General features: G+C 34.5%; 1 protein-coding gene across 1 annotated transcript; it reads right to left on the bottom strand.

Moving 5' to 3' along the window:
• Positions 1 to 10,718: 10,718 nt before the first annotated feature.
• LOC128546214 (ectin-like) lies at positions 10,719 to 16,349 on the bottom strand. Its single transcript, XM_053525754.1, has 3 exons — positions 16,005 to 16,349; positions 12,050 to 12,223; positions 10,719 to 11,466 (listed from the first exon to the last, which is right to left on the bottom strand). Exons 1-3 carry the CDS (start codon positions 16,315 to 16,317, stop codon positions 11,279 to 11,281), a joined length of 675 nt encoding a protein of 224 aa, XP_053381729.1. The 5' UTR covers positions 16,318 to 16,349; the 3' UTR covers positions 10,719 to 11,278.
• Positions 16,350 to 17,921: the final 1,572 nt, after the last annotated feature.

Genomic DNA, 17,921 nt, shown 5'->3' with positions numbered 1-17,921 from the left:
TATTAACGTCTCGAGTTATGAGAGACAAGTATAAAACATTTTAAAACAACTGTTAACATTAAGACTATAAGATATTCAAAATTAAGACATATTAAACATACAAGTAAATTTCAATTAATAACCTCAAAGTATATTTACACTAAAATAGTATATTAAAATCATTTGTACAAAATATTTCGCCTATGAATTAAAATATCATGACAATCTTTGGCACAATGTTTAACAGATTCAGCATTCGAAAGTAAAAACACAAATTTTACATCATCATTATACGTACTAAATTTACTGTCAATATGCTTAGCATTTTCAAATAAATGTTTTCTTATGTCATCATATAAAGGGCACTTCATCAAAACATGGAATTCATCTTCAACATTCTCTCGACAATTGAAACATACACGTTCATTAAGAGCTAGTCCCTGATAACGACTTGTTTCTATCTTAAGTGGAGCTACCCCGCTTCTAAATTTAGCTAAGGCGCTTCGACAAGATCTGTTTATACTTTTACATTGAACGTATGTTTCAGTATCATAGTCATGCTTGAATTTTTTATATGTTCTAAGTTTGTTTCCATTTGTTCTCCTGGTTCCATGTACTGAGGTAATAGTCTCTTTCCAATGTGTAACGTAGTCACAGAAAACCTTTCCTTGAACATTTTCGATAATTTGCTTTTGAGTACTTTTATCATACACAATTGATACATCCATATTTATCACTTGATTTATCAATTTTGTAAAAACAGTATAGTAATGGCTTTTATATCTAAATTTCAGTTTTTCAGCTACTTTAAATACACGGTGATTCAGTCTTTTTTCATCCATTTGATTCAATCGAAACCAGTGGTTTAATACACTCTTCCATTGGCGAACAATTGGAGGGGTCCAGCCCATGTCGCCATTAACCGCAGCATTAGGCGTGTATTTTCCGACACCAAGAAAGAATGAGCAAGCACGATTATGAACAGCATTTATCGACGAGAATTCCTTGGTTCCCCATATTGCCGAGCCATAACTGCTGATAGGTCAGACCGTTGTATCATAGAGTTTTGTAAAAACGTCATAATGCATTCCTCCAATAGCCTTAAATTTCGAAATCAAAAGTCCTAGAGCACGGGTGGCTGATTGTGCTACGTGTTTGGTTGTCACTGCATAGTCAAGAGTCTCGTTTAATACCATCCCTAGGTATCTGTATTGATCAACACACTCTAATGATGCTTCGCCACATTTGAATTCAAAGTTTGTTCTTGGAGTAGCTTGATTTCTAAAATGCATGGTCTTTGTTTTGTTAACGTTTATGTTCATTTTATTTTGTGTGCACCAAACCGATAGCCGATCTAACAAGAACTGCAAGTCACTTTCGCTTTCTGCTAGAAGGACAAGATCGTCTGCGTACAATAAGTGGCTTATTAAATCATTGTCAAATTGAACTCCTTTGCCAGATTGTCTTGGGATATCACTCAGGCATTCAAGTACAGATTAAATAAAGTTGTAGATAATAAACACCCTTGCTTTAAACCGACTGCTACGTCAAAAAATGGCGTCTTGATGTTATTGAACTTTACGGCACACTTTACATTCTTGTATAGAGATCTTATGGCTTCAATGAACTTTCCATTTACACCTTTTGATTGCAATTTATTCCACAGTTTTGTCCTGTCAATTTTGTCGTATGCCTTACTGAAACTGACGTACGAGACGAACGTCGACTTCCTAGCCTTTTTGCGGTTCTCAATAATGTTTGTCAAGGTTGAAAGTTGGTCAATCGTACTTCTTTGAGGACGAAATCAATTCTGAGAGTCATCAACAATTTCATTTGTTTCTGCCCATTTTGTTAGCCTTTCGTTTAAGACGTAACAATAGACTTTATAGATCGCTGAGGTCACTGTGATACCTCTATAGTTGCTTGGGTCTCGTAGATCAGAGGTTGAGTTTTTCAGCACCGGGGTGATACTACCGTAATTCCACGTCTCGGGAACTTTACCAGTATCAAAACATACACAGAACAACCTATGTAAGTATTTTATGCACTGATGTGTATTCAACACTTCTGCGGGTATATTGTCATATCCAGGGGATTTGTTTTTATTCAGAGATTGCACTGCCTTTCTTACATCCAGAATTGAGATCCCTTCATTTAACGAGGAAACGTTTGAATTCCTTATGTTACTTTGTGTATGGGTTTTGATTTCAGTCTCTTCCTGAGTTCCATCTTCTGAAAACATGTTTTCAAAATATGATTTCCATTTGTCAAGAACTTTCTCTTCATCTGAGGTAATTGACCCATCTTCTAATATAATTTCTAATGGAAGTCTTTTGTTCCTTTCAGAGCCAACACCGATTTTTCCGATAGATTTCCAGAATTAACTTTGATTTTTATTTTCGCAGCTTTCTAGAAGTTGATTCTGTTGCTCTTGCCAATACCGTCTTTTCCGTTGCTGGATATTTCGATCGAAGATTTTTCTCGCGTTTACATACTCTGCCTTTAAAACGTGTTTATTGGTGTTATCTTTACATTTAATCCAATTCCTTTCACATTGACACAATTTCTTCCACAGGTCATTTAACTCAGATGTCCACCAGGGTTTCTTGGTATTTTTCTTTCTCTTATTTCCAGACTCCAGATTGCTTTTAACTATCTTTGGGTTCAATTGACTATTCATTTCGTTTTTCAACATTTCCACAAAGTCGTTGTAAGATGTGTCAATGTATCTTTGCTCATTTTGATTCATTTCAAGATAGTCTACTTTTTCTTGAACGAGAGTTAAAACTTCTTCTGAATTCATAAACTCATGGGGAATTTGATCTCTTTTGTATATAATGTTTTCATCACGTTTCATTTTATCGCTTCTCTGACTATATTCCCGCACCCCACATACATTTTTGATTTATAATCCACTTTAGAAACGAGTGATCAGGAATGCTGATGTTACTCATCGAATGTATATCCACTGCTTCATCAATCAATGTACTAGCTCTTATTACATTAAAACTGTTATATCTGGTCAATCATTCATATGGCACAAGACAGTAGTCCACAACTGCACAGCCACGAGTAGAGACACTAGTAAAATCATTCTTCTCATAATTCCTCCCGTTCAGAATGCAAAAGTTCGAACTAATCAAGAAATCAAGAAAGATTTCACAATATTGATTACATTTGTAGTCTACAGCATTTCGGGGTGGTAGATTGTCTATTCCTTGTATACAGTCTTCGTTATCACCAATTCTTATATTAAAATCCCCGACAATAGTTATCAGCGCATCTGTTTGGTATTCGTATATTTCAGCAAGAATGTTGTCAAAAAAGTCACTGATATTTACTTGGCGAGTCTAGTTTCCTGGCGGGAGATAACAAACGCAGAATGCTAGTGTCTCACTCGAACGTTTTTCAGTCAGGATAATCCAGATGACTCCCTCTTGAGAACTTTGTGCTTGTTCGATAAAGAATTGTTCAAATAATGCGTGTTTTATTAATACTCCGACGCCTCCACTTCCTTTCGGTGCGTTCTTATGAATATTTGTTCTGTTTTGTCCAATCCAAGAATAACCATGTATGTCTAGTTTATCACTATTTTGTAGATGTGTCTCCGCAATTCCGACTATGTCTAGGTTTAGATGTTTAATACAGTCTGATCTAAGAATATTACTTTCAGATGCATCTTTATTGAAACCGTTGCAGTTCCAAAACTCGCATGATACCTAACGTCGACGACGAGTATAGTAATCACGTGTTTCGCGGTTGTTACGTGATCTATCGGCATATCAGGGGTCTTGGTCATGGCGGCGCTCATATGAAGATGAGCGGGTGTTGTATCCTCGATAGTAGTCATCTCGAGAGTCACGTGTATCCCGAGATCTCCTGTTGTCATATTCGTGGTGGTTGTCATGGGGGCGCGCGTTTTCGTATGCACGATTCCCATATCCTTGCCTGTATCGTTCGGTTGGGTAATCGTAATGATATCCACTATGTCTTTCGTAGGACCTTCTTGGACGGCGATATGTTACTTTTTGCCATTGACCGGGTACATCGTTGTGGTTGTGCTGTTCATTAACAACAAGTTTATTTCCATGAACGAATATTTTATCAAGTCCAATAACGCTAGCAATTGATTTCAAATTTGCAATGTTATTTCTCTCTGCCTTTGATTTTTCACTTTCTATATATACTCTCTCGTACTCGCTGTTATTCTTCAGATTTGACTTTCCTTCAAGGATTAATTGTTTATCGTTTGCACTTTTGCACTTTGCGACCACTATGCCATTATCGGATTGACTATTTCTTTCCTTTTTTCTCCGCTGAATCTATGCATACATTGAGCTTAATACCTTCCTTGATCAGCTTGTTGACTTTCGCACAAGTGTTTTCATTGCTTGTTTCAGGCAGGTTGCGGATAAAAATGTTAAGAGACGTTTCACGGTCACATTGGGTTTTCAAGTTTTGTGAATTTATCTCCCTTGTATTACAATCTTTCACGGACTTATCACTGATTTGTTTCACTTCAGTTCTAACTTTCTTCAATTCGCCAGTGAATTCATTTCTGATCTTGTTGATTTCCGGGGCTATAAATTTCTGAACTTGGGATTGCACTGTTTTTTCCATACTAGACTCTAACACTCCAATTCTTCTAGATAGATCACCAAAACTTATTTCCATTTGCTCCGCAAGCCTGTTTAAAGCCCGCGCTACAACACTATCCTCAGATACCACACTATTGTCGCGTTCCTGGTTGGATGTGTCATCACTTTCAGATAATCGACGTTTCTTGCCTCCCTTTGGCTTAGGCTTTGTTTGCTTATTTTTTGGCGAATTTACAGTCTTCAGTTTTTTCACGCCTCCTGCTTTTGTCTTGCGACGCTTTTTGGAGTTTTGTTGTTCAGGGCTAGAACTAGTGCCTACCGGTAGACCAGTAAGCAGAGACTGAGATTGTTGCTCCTCGTTACTATCCGTTTCCATGGTAGCGTCAATAGTAACGTCAACGGCCGGATCTTGAGTCTCTTTCTGTGAATTCTGCGCAGTGTCTTGCGCAGTGGTCTCACTTATCAACGTGCTGTCATTACTTTCATCCGATAGAATAGACATGAACTTGTCCCCCGCAGCGCTCTCCGCCATAGCTTACAACTGCGTTCCACTCAAGCGTGACGGATTTTTGGCCAGCCGTTTGCTTCACGAAGTCCCTTTTGTTGCAATAATTTATCTAAGTACAGGCCGCCGGGCGTCGTCAGTAGGGACTCTATAGCTAAAGTGTTAGTTATATCAGTCAATGTAACAAAATGATATAATACCGTCTAAAGCTGTTAATAATTGTCCAGTTCACTATAATAATCCAATATTATAATCCCACTGATATCACTGTATGTCCACTATTACATAATTGTCACTGTGCCCGAGGCTATAAGATCTTTTGTCTTAATGTCACGTCACTGCATTTCAGTTTTCTAATTTTCATTAAATTATTACTAAATTAAGAGTGCGTAAAATATTGGTTTAATGATACTTACCTTTGAGACAAATGTAGTCAGTTTGTCCACTGATCCGATATCGATATACACTCACAAGAGTAAAAACGCAATATCACAATTGGCAAATATTTCATTTTTCGAAATATTGGTGAGTAAATAGTTATATGATGTAAATTGATACGCATTTTAAATTGCCCTACTTTGCATTCGAAGAATAGTGAGAGCTATTCTGTCACTCTGGTGTTGGTTTCGCCTATGTTGACATCCTCACCTTTATATAATTTTTGCATGCAAGTTCATTTCTTAGCACTCAATGTATGTGTTGGATTAAAACTACGCATTAGGCTTTTGTGTCATCTAACCTATTGGAATAAAAAATCGTGGCTGAATTAAACACAGATTATGGTCCCTTTTCAACGTAGAAAATTTGGTAAAACGTTAGCGTGTACTTAACTAACGAGCTGTATTTCAGTAACTACAGGTATTTGATTAAAACTTCACATAGCACCCCCAGTCATCAAACCACAGGAAATAACCAAGATAAAAAATAATGTTTATGTTATGCATTAAAAAGGATTTTACAGCAAGGGATTTACTGTTAAAAGACACTGACGACTGATGTCAGTCTAGCTATGTCTCAGTAACGACTGAAATTACACAATATATCCTATTATTTAACCAATTTTAACTAATAGTTAAATTTATTTTCAAAAAAAAATTGCCTTTATTTGACTGAGAAAATTTGCTTGAAGTTTTGAACGCAAGTTTATGTCATTACCAGAAATATTATTTTGTATTTAATTGTAATAGTCTGAACGGTTTTGCAAATCTTGCCCAGTCAATGTCCTTTTTAAACTTAGAAGTTGTTGAATAGTTGAGCACACCGTCTTTTGAACAGCGTTTGTTATCAAAATTGCTTTTACCCGTGGCCAGAACAGGCGTTTTTCAAAATTATTTTGCTGAAGCAGTGGTACGCCACAAGACCATTTGACATTCAGTTGTTATGAAATGGCGGAGTCACCAGATGTATTCTGTAATATTGATAACCTCATATGTCATTACACGTAAATGTTGTATCGCGCCAAAATCACATAGAAAAGTGTTTTGTAACGTAAAAAACTTCGAGCTTATCAAACTTAAGGTCTTGGTCAATTCGTTAATCATTTAACAGTATTATGACTTTTACGGATATTTGGTATTCCTTACTGATGATCGAATTTCTGTATTTCGAAATGTAATTAATATGAATTTTTAAAGCAAAACAGGCACCTTAACTCATGGTACAAAGAATATACTGTCCTTAAGAATAGATGGATGTTGCATTTTACTTTTTGAGAGTATTTTCAGAGCATGAGGTTAAACATAATTTCTCAAAGACGAGTATTTATTAAGAAAAGCAACGTTCGAAGAAAGAACCTCCCCCTCAAACAAAATTCACATATCAGTGATTGGATGTGTACATGATTAACATTACTCTTAATATACATGAACAAAGTGAATTATTTAGACAATGAGAAAGAAACGGACACACAAAGGAACAAAGTGGAGCACAAATTTTGAATAGTTAGTTGCAAAACAACACTTGGGAATTAAACCAGTAAAAAGTGTAGTAAAACCTTCCTTTTATCAGAGTTGCATAAAAGACGTGGTGGCAAAGTATGTACAATTCAAAATGTTTCTGTAAATTTAGACACAAAGTAATCCTAACAACTATAAGGACATGTATTCAGTTCTTTTAACCAGAGCAGAATAAGTTTCTAGAGCATAATAAGCCTAGAAGTGAAAAGTGATCATTAACGTTCTTTTTTAATGTTGAGCTGAAACCAAAGGAGGGTCCTCGGGTTAGAATTTGCCCTGACCATCACTAAGAGCCAGGAAAAATCGTTTCATGCAGTTCTTTTCACATAAAAATGATTATTCTCAGGAATTCTTACAAGTATAACCGTCGTTAATAACAATCTGTCAAACAGATTTCACAGTTCCAGGATATTCTTGTACCTATAGCAGGAATAGAAGTCAGCACATGGGGACAAAGATGAGCAGATATCTGCAATCTCTTGCTGCAAGACACAAAATGAAGTATTAGAATTTTCTAGTCTTCCTTGTGACTATTTTGTAAACGCCTCTTACCAAAATTATAGCTGCTTGGGAAAATAGGCGCTTTATCGTTTACATGAACGATCCTTTTCAGGTAATGAAATACTTACAATAAAATGTGGTGATTATCAGCTGTGTAGTGTCATTGTGACTTTTACTGAAGTGGACACCCCCCGGTACTGGTGTTATGTAAGATGTGGTTTTAAAATCAGTGGTGCATGAAACGCTGACCTCAAAGTTCAGCAGTGGAAACTTTAATACTTGACAATCTCTCCCCTGATACCAAAATGGTTAAAAATGACTGAATCAAGTGGTCTGATTGCCGTCTGGAGTATATTCCAATGAAATGCTGCAAGAGTTTCACTAAAAAGCAGATGAATTAAGAAACAGGTATAGGTAACATTGCTTATGAATATAGATTTGCTATATCAAGAGAGCACACATTTAAGATTAATCTGGTCTTGGAACAATATTCATACTATGGCATATTAGTTCCACTCTTACATCCTATTCAAGGGATGTGGATATCCCAATAATACGTATAAAACGTTGAATCATAAATCGTTATATAATAAACATATTGCGGCAATGATTATGTAACAGTTACTAATAACTACTTGTTAATCTTAATAATCATGTATAGATTTACTCCGGAAATCGATTAACGTCTGGTATTTCCAAGATTCATGCACGTGTTGTCGGAACAAACAAACCATTCTATAAATAGATTGTACTATGTAGCATTGAAATATGTCAAAATATTAAACTCATACACGAACACAAATTCAACCTTATTTTATAAATTCTATATATACTGATGTTTACATATCTGTCTTTAGTAAATAGTATCAGTTTGGCTTGTCAGTTCAAACAAATATTTGATGTATTAAAGGTTAAACTTTAATAGTTTATATAACAAATCGGAGATATATGTACCTACACTGAATTGTGGAAACCAAATTCCGGATTATGACTAATCTCTTTGACGTCTCAAAATTGCCCCCGCCCCCATTGTAACCTCAAAATTGCTTTTCATTGGTAAAAATAACTTCTCAAGAACAAATATTAAATTGCTGAAGAAAATATTCTGGTACTTTTTATGGTTTTCATATGAAAAAGAGGGCAATTTACCAGAATTTTTCGACAAAGTTCAAAAACTTTCTTATCTGATAATTATTCTCCAATAAACATGTCCCCATAGTGATGCCTATTTATTATTTTGTGTAGTAGAATGCCTGTTACTCACCTGAACCTTAACTACCAAACCTTACAATCGTGGAGATTTCAAAAATAGTGTAAAAACAATATACTTATAAATTATGCGTTACCTATCTAAAATTTCAAAATATTAAAAACAAAACCCTGTAGGGGCCTAAATTTTCAAAACAATTAGTATGATGAACATGCTTATTCATATTTCAATATATTTAACCTAAAACAGATAATAAAATAATAATAAAATGAAAATTTACTTTAATTTCTCTTAAAATGGAGAAAAAAACAACAACAAAAAACAACAACAACAAAAAAACCCCCCAAGTAATTGTCCCAATTTGGGGATCTCTCAAAATGCCTATGGATTTGTTAACCAGGCCTCTTTACCCAGTTAGCCAACTGTCTATAGCAGGTTTCTTGTAAAATGCCGTTGACTTTTTAAAATTATGTCAGGAAACACTATTTGTAAATTTTGCAAAAGGGTATTGCAAAACCAGTCACATAATTAACCTAGCAACATAATTGATAAACACACATAATCGTCATACTGCGTTTGATGTATGAATACTAATTTCTTACGAAAAATATCCTCTACCTTTAAAGTTTTTAGCGATATTTTTAGTAATTAGTCTGCATTCCTGGTTTGATGTTAATATACTGAGGGTATATGGGCCCAGCAGAATGATGTCTCTGCTCGAGTTCGCACCCTCATTGATACAAATATACAGTTGTACATCATGTTCTCTTGGTATAGTATATTCGTTCATTCTCCTCCAAAAGCCTCGAATTTTAAGTGTTTCGCTCATCTCATTCTCATAGGCTACCCCGATTAATAGCTTTTTGGCTTTTTTACAGAAAACACTTAACAAACGAGCGAAAATTTTATTTTTACAAATTGACTATTTGAGATGCGGATACATTTTTCATAAAGCAAGCAGGATATGTTTCATATTTATTTTTTTATATTTATCTTACTATTCTAATGGCGCGTTTTCAAACTATACCGCTTTATATCACAACTTTATCTTCGAAAGTTTCACGTCTTATTAATTTAAACTGACTTGGATACATACAAACAAACAGTCAAATCCTATTTAGCTCTTACTAATGGAATCTTAGGTTGAAAACTCAGTTGCATCTGTGCTTTCTATACAAATATTTTCAATAAGTAATTTGTTATTGCAAAATATGTTTTCAAGAAAACGTCTAAATCGAGTTCCAGTTCTTAGATGACAAGTTTAACTATACACAGAGATCATTTATAATAATATACAACTATTTGTTCAAATTAACAATTTTCTGAAAGGCTTCTAGTAGAAACAAAGGTAATACAGCTCTTATTTTTCAAGTCCAAATGTACTGATAGAATTTTTGAAAGAACGGAAATGATCCATGCCCGAGTAGAGGACAATGCATTTAACAAGCTGGCTAAATTTATGTTAAAGTATTATTTTTGAATTCTTTTACTGACCATTCTGCTATAATTGTCCGGTTACACAATATACAATTATTTTTCTGTTTTGCTCCTAAAGCTACATTCTTTTTTGTTGGGTTTAACGTCTAACCTTCACAAATATAGATTATATGGCGACTTTACAGTTTTAATGGCGGAAAAAGTCCCTGTGCTTAATTTCATAACGGACGGGCACCTGGACAGAACCATCTCCTAAAGTGGTTTGTCGCCTAAAACATGTCCAAATGAATTAGATGATTTAGGATAAGGAGTATGTTTTACCTTGAATTATAATTCTACACTTACACATTATATTCATATGATTGTTTTTGAAAAACAACGCAAGGACACCGGGGCATTTGGATTTATATTTGAAATGAATAACAAAATATGCCCTTACTTTCTGGAAGGTTTTACCTTGAATTACAATTCTACACATAAACATGTTTATATTACTGTAATCGTAAATTTATGAGCAGGTTTTCAATAAAAATATAACTTTCATCCTTTACGTTCTTCTCCACAACGAATTTGGAAATGATTGTAGCAAATATCGAGACAAATGTTTTCCAATTTTTCAAATGTTATCAAATTATAAGTCTACACATATAAATATTTATATCACTGTTTTTGAAAAACAAAGCACGGACACTAATCCAATCTCAATAGCCATTTTCAAAGAAATGATCTCATCTAAACGAAAACAAAATACGTACATACAACAACTATGTAAGGGTATAAAAAACTGAAATATGCATAAAATCCCTAGAGTATGTGTACCGGCAAAATAAGGCACACCTTAGAAAGATCAGTGGTAAAATAAAACTGGAGAGCTTTCTTGAAGCATTCAATACTGTGAGAAAGAGCATGGCATGGCAAATCCTTTGAAAACCTAAACACATAAACACCAAATACTGACAAACCTTAACGCATGAACACATTGACTTTGCACAATGCGAAACATAAAAAAAAAATAAAATAAAAAAAAAAAAAAAATAAATAAAACAACTAAAACAGTTTTGGGCCAGACAAAACGGACCTGAAGACACTTTTATCAAAAATATTTACCAATTCCAGGACACAATTGTTTATTACATTGACCAATTTGCTCGAAGTTTCCCATACACTGTTTCCCATTCGTAGACGGTGTTGGATTTGAACAGGATCGATTTCTTGATTTGATTCCTCCTCCACAACTGTCACTACACGTATTCCAATCTCCCCAGTTTGACCATCCTCCATCTAGGCAAAGACAATACATTTGGATTTATGAGCAGGTTATCAACCTATCAATCAAAGTATAATTCTCATCCTTTTAGTTCCTATGGAAAACAATATTGGAAATAAATGTAGCGAATAAGGAAAACAAAGTCAGCACGTTTTATAATGTTATTAAATTGTAATTCTATACACACATATATTTATATGATTGTTTTTGAAAACAAAGCAAGGGCACTAATCCAATCTCAATAGTCATTTTTAAAGAAAGGATTCCCTCTAAACGAAAACAAAACACATACAAACAACAAGTATGTAACATTATGTATAACTAAATTTGCATAAAAAACTGACGGCATAACAAGCACACCGAGGAGCCTTCCTGAAGCATTCAAAATTGTAAGAAAATGCATGGCATGAACATTCTTTAAAAATCGACACACACACACACACGCACACGCACACACACACACACACACACAAACAACAACAACAACAAAAAGCAACAGAAGGCTGACAAACTTATATGCATGAACACATTGACTTTGCACATTGCAAAACAATAAAAAATCACAGACCAGAAGACAAGTTTACCAAAAATATTTACCAATTCCAAGACACAATTGTTTATTACATTGACCAATTTGCTCGAAGTTGCCCATACACTGTTTCCCATTCGTAGACGGTGTTGGGTTTGAACAGGATCGATTTCTTGATTTAGTTCCTCCTCCACAACTGTCGCTACAAGTAGTCCACATTCCCCAGTTTGACCACTCTCCATCTAGGTAAAAAAAGACAACAACAGCATTTGAATTTATGTGCAGCTTTTCAGTAAAAGTAGAATTCTCATCCTGTTAGTCTTTTTTGAAAAATAGCCGAAATAACTGAAATGAATACCAATATATCCTCACGTTATGGAAGGTTATACATTATGTTACAATTCTGCACACACATAATATTTATATGATTTTTTTTAAACGGATGGTATGCAAGATTCAGCAAAGAGCACATGAACACGTGTATATAAAACGGAAAACCTGGAAAAACAACTAATGTACTAGTATGTACTCAATGATTTTACAAAGTGAAGCGCAATTGAGGACCCCACGTAACAGACCTTAACGAATTTATCAGTTACAGGGCGCGGTTGTTTATTACATAGACGGACATGTTCGGAGTTGTCCATACACTGTCTCCAATTCGTAGACGGTGTTGAATTTGAACAAAAGAGATTCATGCATTTGATCCCCCTCAACAATTCTACTCAACGCACTCCAAGTTTCTCAGTTTAACCAACTTCCATTTTGTCGACTAAACATAGTTTTGATTATAATTCTTATCATTGCTGGAAATAATTAAAGTGGAAAATAAGATATGGTTTCCCATGTTATGTACTGCGAATGTTTTTCAAGTATGCCCCTGTAATTTTTCGAAAGATATTGTACATTCGAGCCTACCTATACAACGATGTTACAAATTGATCATTACTACAAAAATGATACAATATAATAGTATTCATCATATTGTTATAATAGTATACTGAATTGTGATGCGGCCCTGAGGCTAGTCAAAGTGTTTGATTTTGTTTATCTAATATTAAAAGAATATTAAACCATATGACTGGCGGGTACCTCGGCAATGCCAACGACCTTTCGTTAACCAGCCGGTAACAATGTTCTTGATTCATTCATGTTAAGATGAATCAATGTTTTTCATAAATTAAAGAACACAAGCTTTAATTGCCGTTATAAAGTTGAATTTCATAACATGAATAATCAAATACAAGTACCTTTAACGACTTAGTGAGATAAAATATACTGAACTGCAAAAGAAACTATCCAGTTTTACAACTGGGGTATTTTTTATTTAAAAACTTTATTTGATAAATTATTTGTGTTTTTCATATCACATTACACTTGAAGAACTTCACATGTAATCTTTTTTAAAAATCAATCAACCATGAAGTCAGTAGTTCCACAATAGCCGTTTTGCACGAAATTCACGTGCGCCTGTAATTAACAATTTTCTTTTTGAAATTTTATTGTCATTGGACATATTGATAATTGGCTAACTAAAAAAAACAGCATAAAGTTTCAAAAATATTGTTGGTTGCACCGCACGACTGAATCAAATTTAGCGCGAGCGCCCAATTGGGATGTTACAATGCAACTAACGCGCAGAAGATATAGCCTTTCAAACGGTTATTGTGGGACTACTGACTTTACGGTTGGTTGATTTTTAAAAATTTATCGCGTGAAGATCTTCATGTGTAATTGTGGTACGAAGAAACAATACAAGTTTGAAAAATTAAATTTTTATTCCAAAATATACTAGTTATACATCTGGATAGTTTCTTTTGCTGTTCAGTATATTATCAAGATTTGTTAATGCAAACTTAAATGTATTCTTAAGCTAAACAAAATGAATGAAAAGTTAATGACAGGCATAAGGAGACATTGTTAACCTCGATAACAGTTCTTTATCCGTCATGCTGTTATCGTTGGATACTCGTTGCAGAGAGGTTACGATTTCATATTTATAACCGTGTAGGTTTCTTTTAACAAACGCCTACGGTAATAAATTCAGAATAAACACGAAGAAGTTCAAACTATGTCTGAAGATTTATGACTAGCGCGGAACTCGGTTAAATTTGTCTAATATATTTTAGCAGATGCATTATTATATTCATTTTTTTATTATTTTTATTATAATTATTATGATCAAGATAATCATTGTAATTATCATTATTATTATTGTAATTATTATCATCAGTGTTACGGTTACTGGTTTTCTACACATACAGGTACAGGTAAAAGTATGCATCACAATCACCCTATAGAAAGATATGTTTTCTTTGCTGTATTTAGTAATATAAGGGGCAAGAATGAGGTTGGGTGCGCTTCATAAACCGGGTTAAGCTCCCCAGTGGTGTTATGGCCACTGGCCGTTCCAAGGCGGTGCTCCACTGTGTTCCTTTGTTTGTTCGTTTTGTCCTCATGTGTGTGCGCGTGGGTGTGTGTTATACTTGAACATTTGAGAGTTAATTGAAAGTCCAGATGTACTGAATTTATAGAGACAATTTGCCTTAAGGGATAAAATCAAATTCAGAATAGTTGATTTTCCCATACATAGGATCCGCGAGGATACAAGTTGGCATTGTAAATTACTTTATAGTTAGAGAGAATTTATACGAAATAATCTCCACCACAATATACCAGACAAATTACGGAAAATCGCCTATCATATAAAGAGGAAAAACAAAAGCAATATCATAATAATGTTTACTTTTTGTGTAAAGAGATATTACAGTAAACTTCACCAGAGCGTCCCTCTCTATAAAAAAACCCTTCTATAACAACATTATCTTTCCCTAAGCTGAAATATAATTTAAAATTTACAACTCCAGAACAACAAATTCTACATAACGGTCAATATTTGTATCTCCCATAGTGTGTTGAAGATTAAATACTGTTAAAATCGGTGCTAGGGGGCATGGGCAGTGTTGCATTTTTCATTACTGCTCATGAACAGACTCAATCAAACCGAGTCTGCAATTTTCACTGTTTGCACTGTTCTCGGTGCTTCCGAGGGATCTACTTTCCAGTTTATATCTACAGCGGTTGCAAGGTACAATTATCAACTGATAAAAATTTTAATCTAAATAATTAACCACTTAATGACCATAAAAAGCTATAAAAATAGATGTTGGGTGATCATGATGTAACATACATAAAAGAGAGGTGTTTAAAATAACCGGAAGAGTTCTAATATCCTTTTTTCTGGTCCTATCTTCCTGAGATTTGAAAATATGACGTATTGGTAAAGGTAAATTACGGATTTAAGAAGAATATGACAATTATTTATTTAATGTTTCTAAGGCAACTTCACTACAACTAAAGCGGTCCAAAATCAATATTACGCTTTCAAACGAAATTAACCTTTGTTTTAGTTCCCTAAAACAGCAAGTCATATGATACTCCTATGGTATCGTTGAATTTAAACATAAAAATGCGAAGCCATCCTGGCAACCTTTCAACCTTTTTCTTGCCCTAGGATATTGTTCCTTTTAAACCTTTCCAGCACAGCAGTTGTCTCTTTCCTTGATTGTGTTCCAAGACACAAATGCAAAATGGTATTGCTTGTCTCCGTTCAAAGCTGGTTTTCAGGCGACTAACAACACACTATGCCAGTTTAACTTTTAGTCGGTGTCATATTCATTAAATTGGTGTTATACTAGAGTTCCACTTACATTTTCGGCAATATTAACCCGATTTGGAAAACGTAGCTCGAAAAGAAAGTTAGTGGCAACTAATATTCAAGCGAATTGCAAGCCATAAACAATAGATAAAAATGGGCCGGATAGTGGGATATGAATTTACTTATCACTTGTCCAAAGAAAAAATAATTTCAAATACCAACTGAGGTTTTCTTTACCTACATCAAATAAAAATTGGTGATTTGTGATGAACTGAGAATACTTTTCCGGGTATTTATTGAACACCCCTCGTAAAATGTCTTCTACATTAATTCAAACTGAAAGAATAGTTATCAAAACAATTGACCTATGGCTTGTTCTTTTGGAACAGCAACAAAGATAATCAAGGCGATGACGATCATGTATAACACAATAAACAACGCCAAAACGATATAGATGAAATATTTTATCCTTGTTGGTATTTCTTCACATCTAAAAGACTTTCTGTCGTTTACTTTTTCTCCTAGTCTAATTGGCTCATACAGTCCTTCTTCTTTTTCTGTTTGTTGAGATTTTGAACTTTCAGCATTTTCCAAAGATGCACTGGTTATTTTTGTATTCTCGTAGATGTTCGTATCACGATCATCACAAGTTTTCTTATTAATATCACTGAACTCCATCTTTAAGATATTAACAGCTATGAAAAACGATTAGATATTACGCAAATATTCTTTACATTTAAAGGTTTCACTTCCTATTTCAGTGCTCAATTGTGCGTATGAAAATTTATGTTCTATTGAGAAATAAATTTCTTTTAAACTTTACTTTAAAATCAATTCACTTCCTAGTAGAATTTTGCGATTTAGACAATTGCAAACGAAAACGAAATGGTATGTGAACACCCAGGACGATCGATTATTCAAGGGGGCATCTCAACATAATTCATTATTTATGTGCTTCAGGAAAATATGCGTCGGTGATACGGCCTTGCTTATTTTGCCACAACTTTACGGTCTGTGATTTAGATTTTGTTTCTTCTGTTAGCCCGTCCGTCCGTAACGCCAAAAGTATTAAACGACTGTCATGAAAATAGAAAAGTCATTCTATATTAGGAGTAGTAGCACATCTGAGCACAAAGTGGTCAAAGTGAGCTTTTGTGGTAGCACTGTATCAGTCCTCCGTCTTCTTCCGTCGTTCAAAATTCCGCTGTTAACACTCTAGAGGTTACAACTTAAACATTATATTGAAACTTAGTCAAATAGCTGTGTTTAGAAAAACTTAGCAGATTGTGAATCTGTCTCATCTTGGCTCAAACACTTGGTTACTAGGTCAAATCATAGAAAGAAATTTGAGAACACTCTAGATTTCATTTGATTCTACCGGATCTACAATGCATATAAGACCGGGCCAAAAAATTGTCTTTTTGAAATGTAAGTTTACTTTGAAACTGGGTCAAAAACTAGGTCTGTAAGGCAAATCATAGAAAAAGCCTTATTCACTAAAGACAAAATAATTTACCTGATCTATATGAAACATAATCATTATATTTGCCTTAATCGTGTCTAGGTTAAACTTAAAATTTTGTTATCTGACGTTAGAATGAAGGTCAGTAAGTTAAATCACAGAAAACGATTCTTAACATTCGAGAAGCCATATTTTCTACATGAAACTTGGTCAGAACATTTCTCTTTACAGAGAGTAAAAAGTGTCAAAAGATGATCTAAAATAGGGTTAACTAGAAAAATAAAACTTGGTCCCTAGCTCCGATCATAGGAAAACATTCTGAACACAAAAGAAAATAGGTAAAGGTAGATTTCTCGGAAGCACAGAACACCACAAACACATTCACAAAGCCATACATTTAAAAGTAGGTCCACAATAATAAGAAGTTGTAACGGAAAATATTATAAACATTATAGACTGGTTGCTTTACAAGATACAAGTACGTTTTAAATTAATGCAAAATATAGAAAAAGGGAAAGGATGGGGAAATCGGTAGAAAGTGGTGGTGATGGTGGTGGTGGTGGTGGTGGTGTGTGTGTGTGTGGTGGGGGTAGGGGGGGGGGGGGGGGGGGTGAGGGTTGTAGAAAGTGGTGGTGAGGGGTGAAGTGAAATGTGCAAAAAGGATGAAATTCAAAAGGGAATGCTATGTTTTTAATCACAATTACCCTATTTTTTTGCTAAATGATTCGAAGAAATCTGTAAATCTATAACAACTTTGAGACATAGCACGGGGCAACCTTTCACAGCTACCACAAGCCGCTAAATATCCGCGCTGTTGTGA

This window comes from Mercenaria mercenaria, chromosome 16, assembly GCF_021730395.1.
Source record: "Mercenaria mercenaria strain notata chromosome 16, MADL_Memer_1, whole genome shotgun sequence".
NCBI lineage: Eukaryota > Metazoa > Mollusca > Bivalvia > Venerida > Veneridae > Mercenaria > Mercenaria mercenaria.
This window is presented reverse-complemented; position numbering and strand designations above follow the sequence as displayed.

Bases quoted from the DNA above. Each gene is read 5' to 3' on its own strand.
- LOC128546214 (XM_053525754.1), bottom strand. From the start codon at position 16,317: ATGGAGTTCAGTGATATTAATAAGAAAACTTGTGATGATCGTGATACG. The intron at 12,224-16,004 runs GTCAATTGTTTT...TTTTTTACCTAG, and splicing joins TCCAAAAGAACAAGCCATAG to ATGGAGAGTGGTCAAACTGG. The intron at 11,467-12,049 runs GTAAATATTTTT...GTCTTTGCCTAG, and splicing joins ACAATTGTGTCTTGGAATTG to ATGGAGGATGGTCAAACTGG.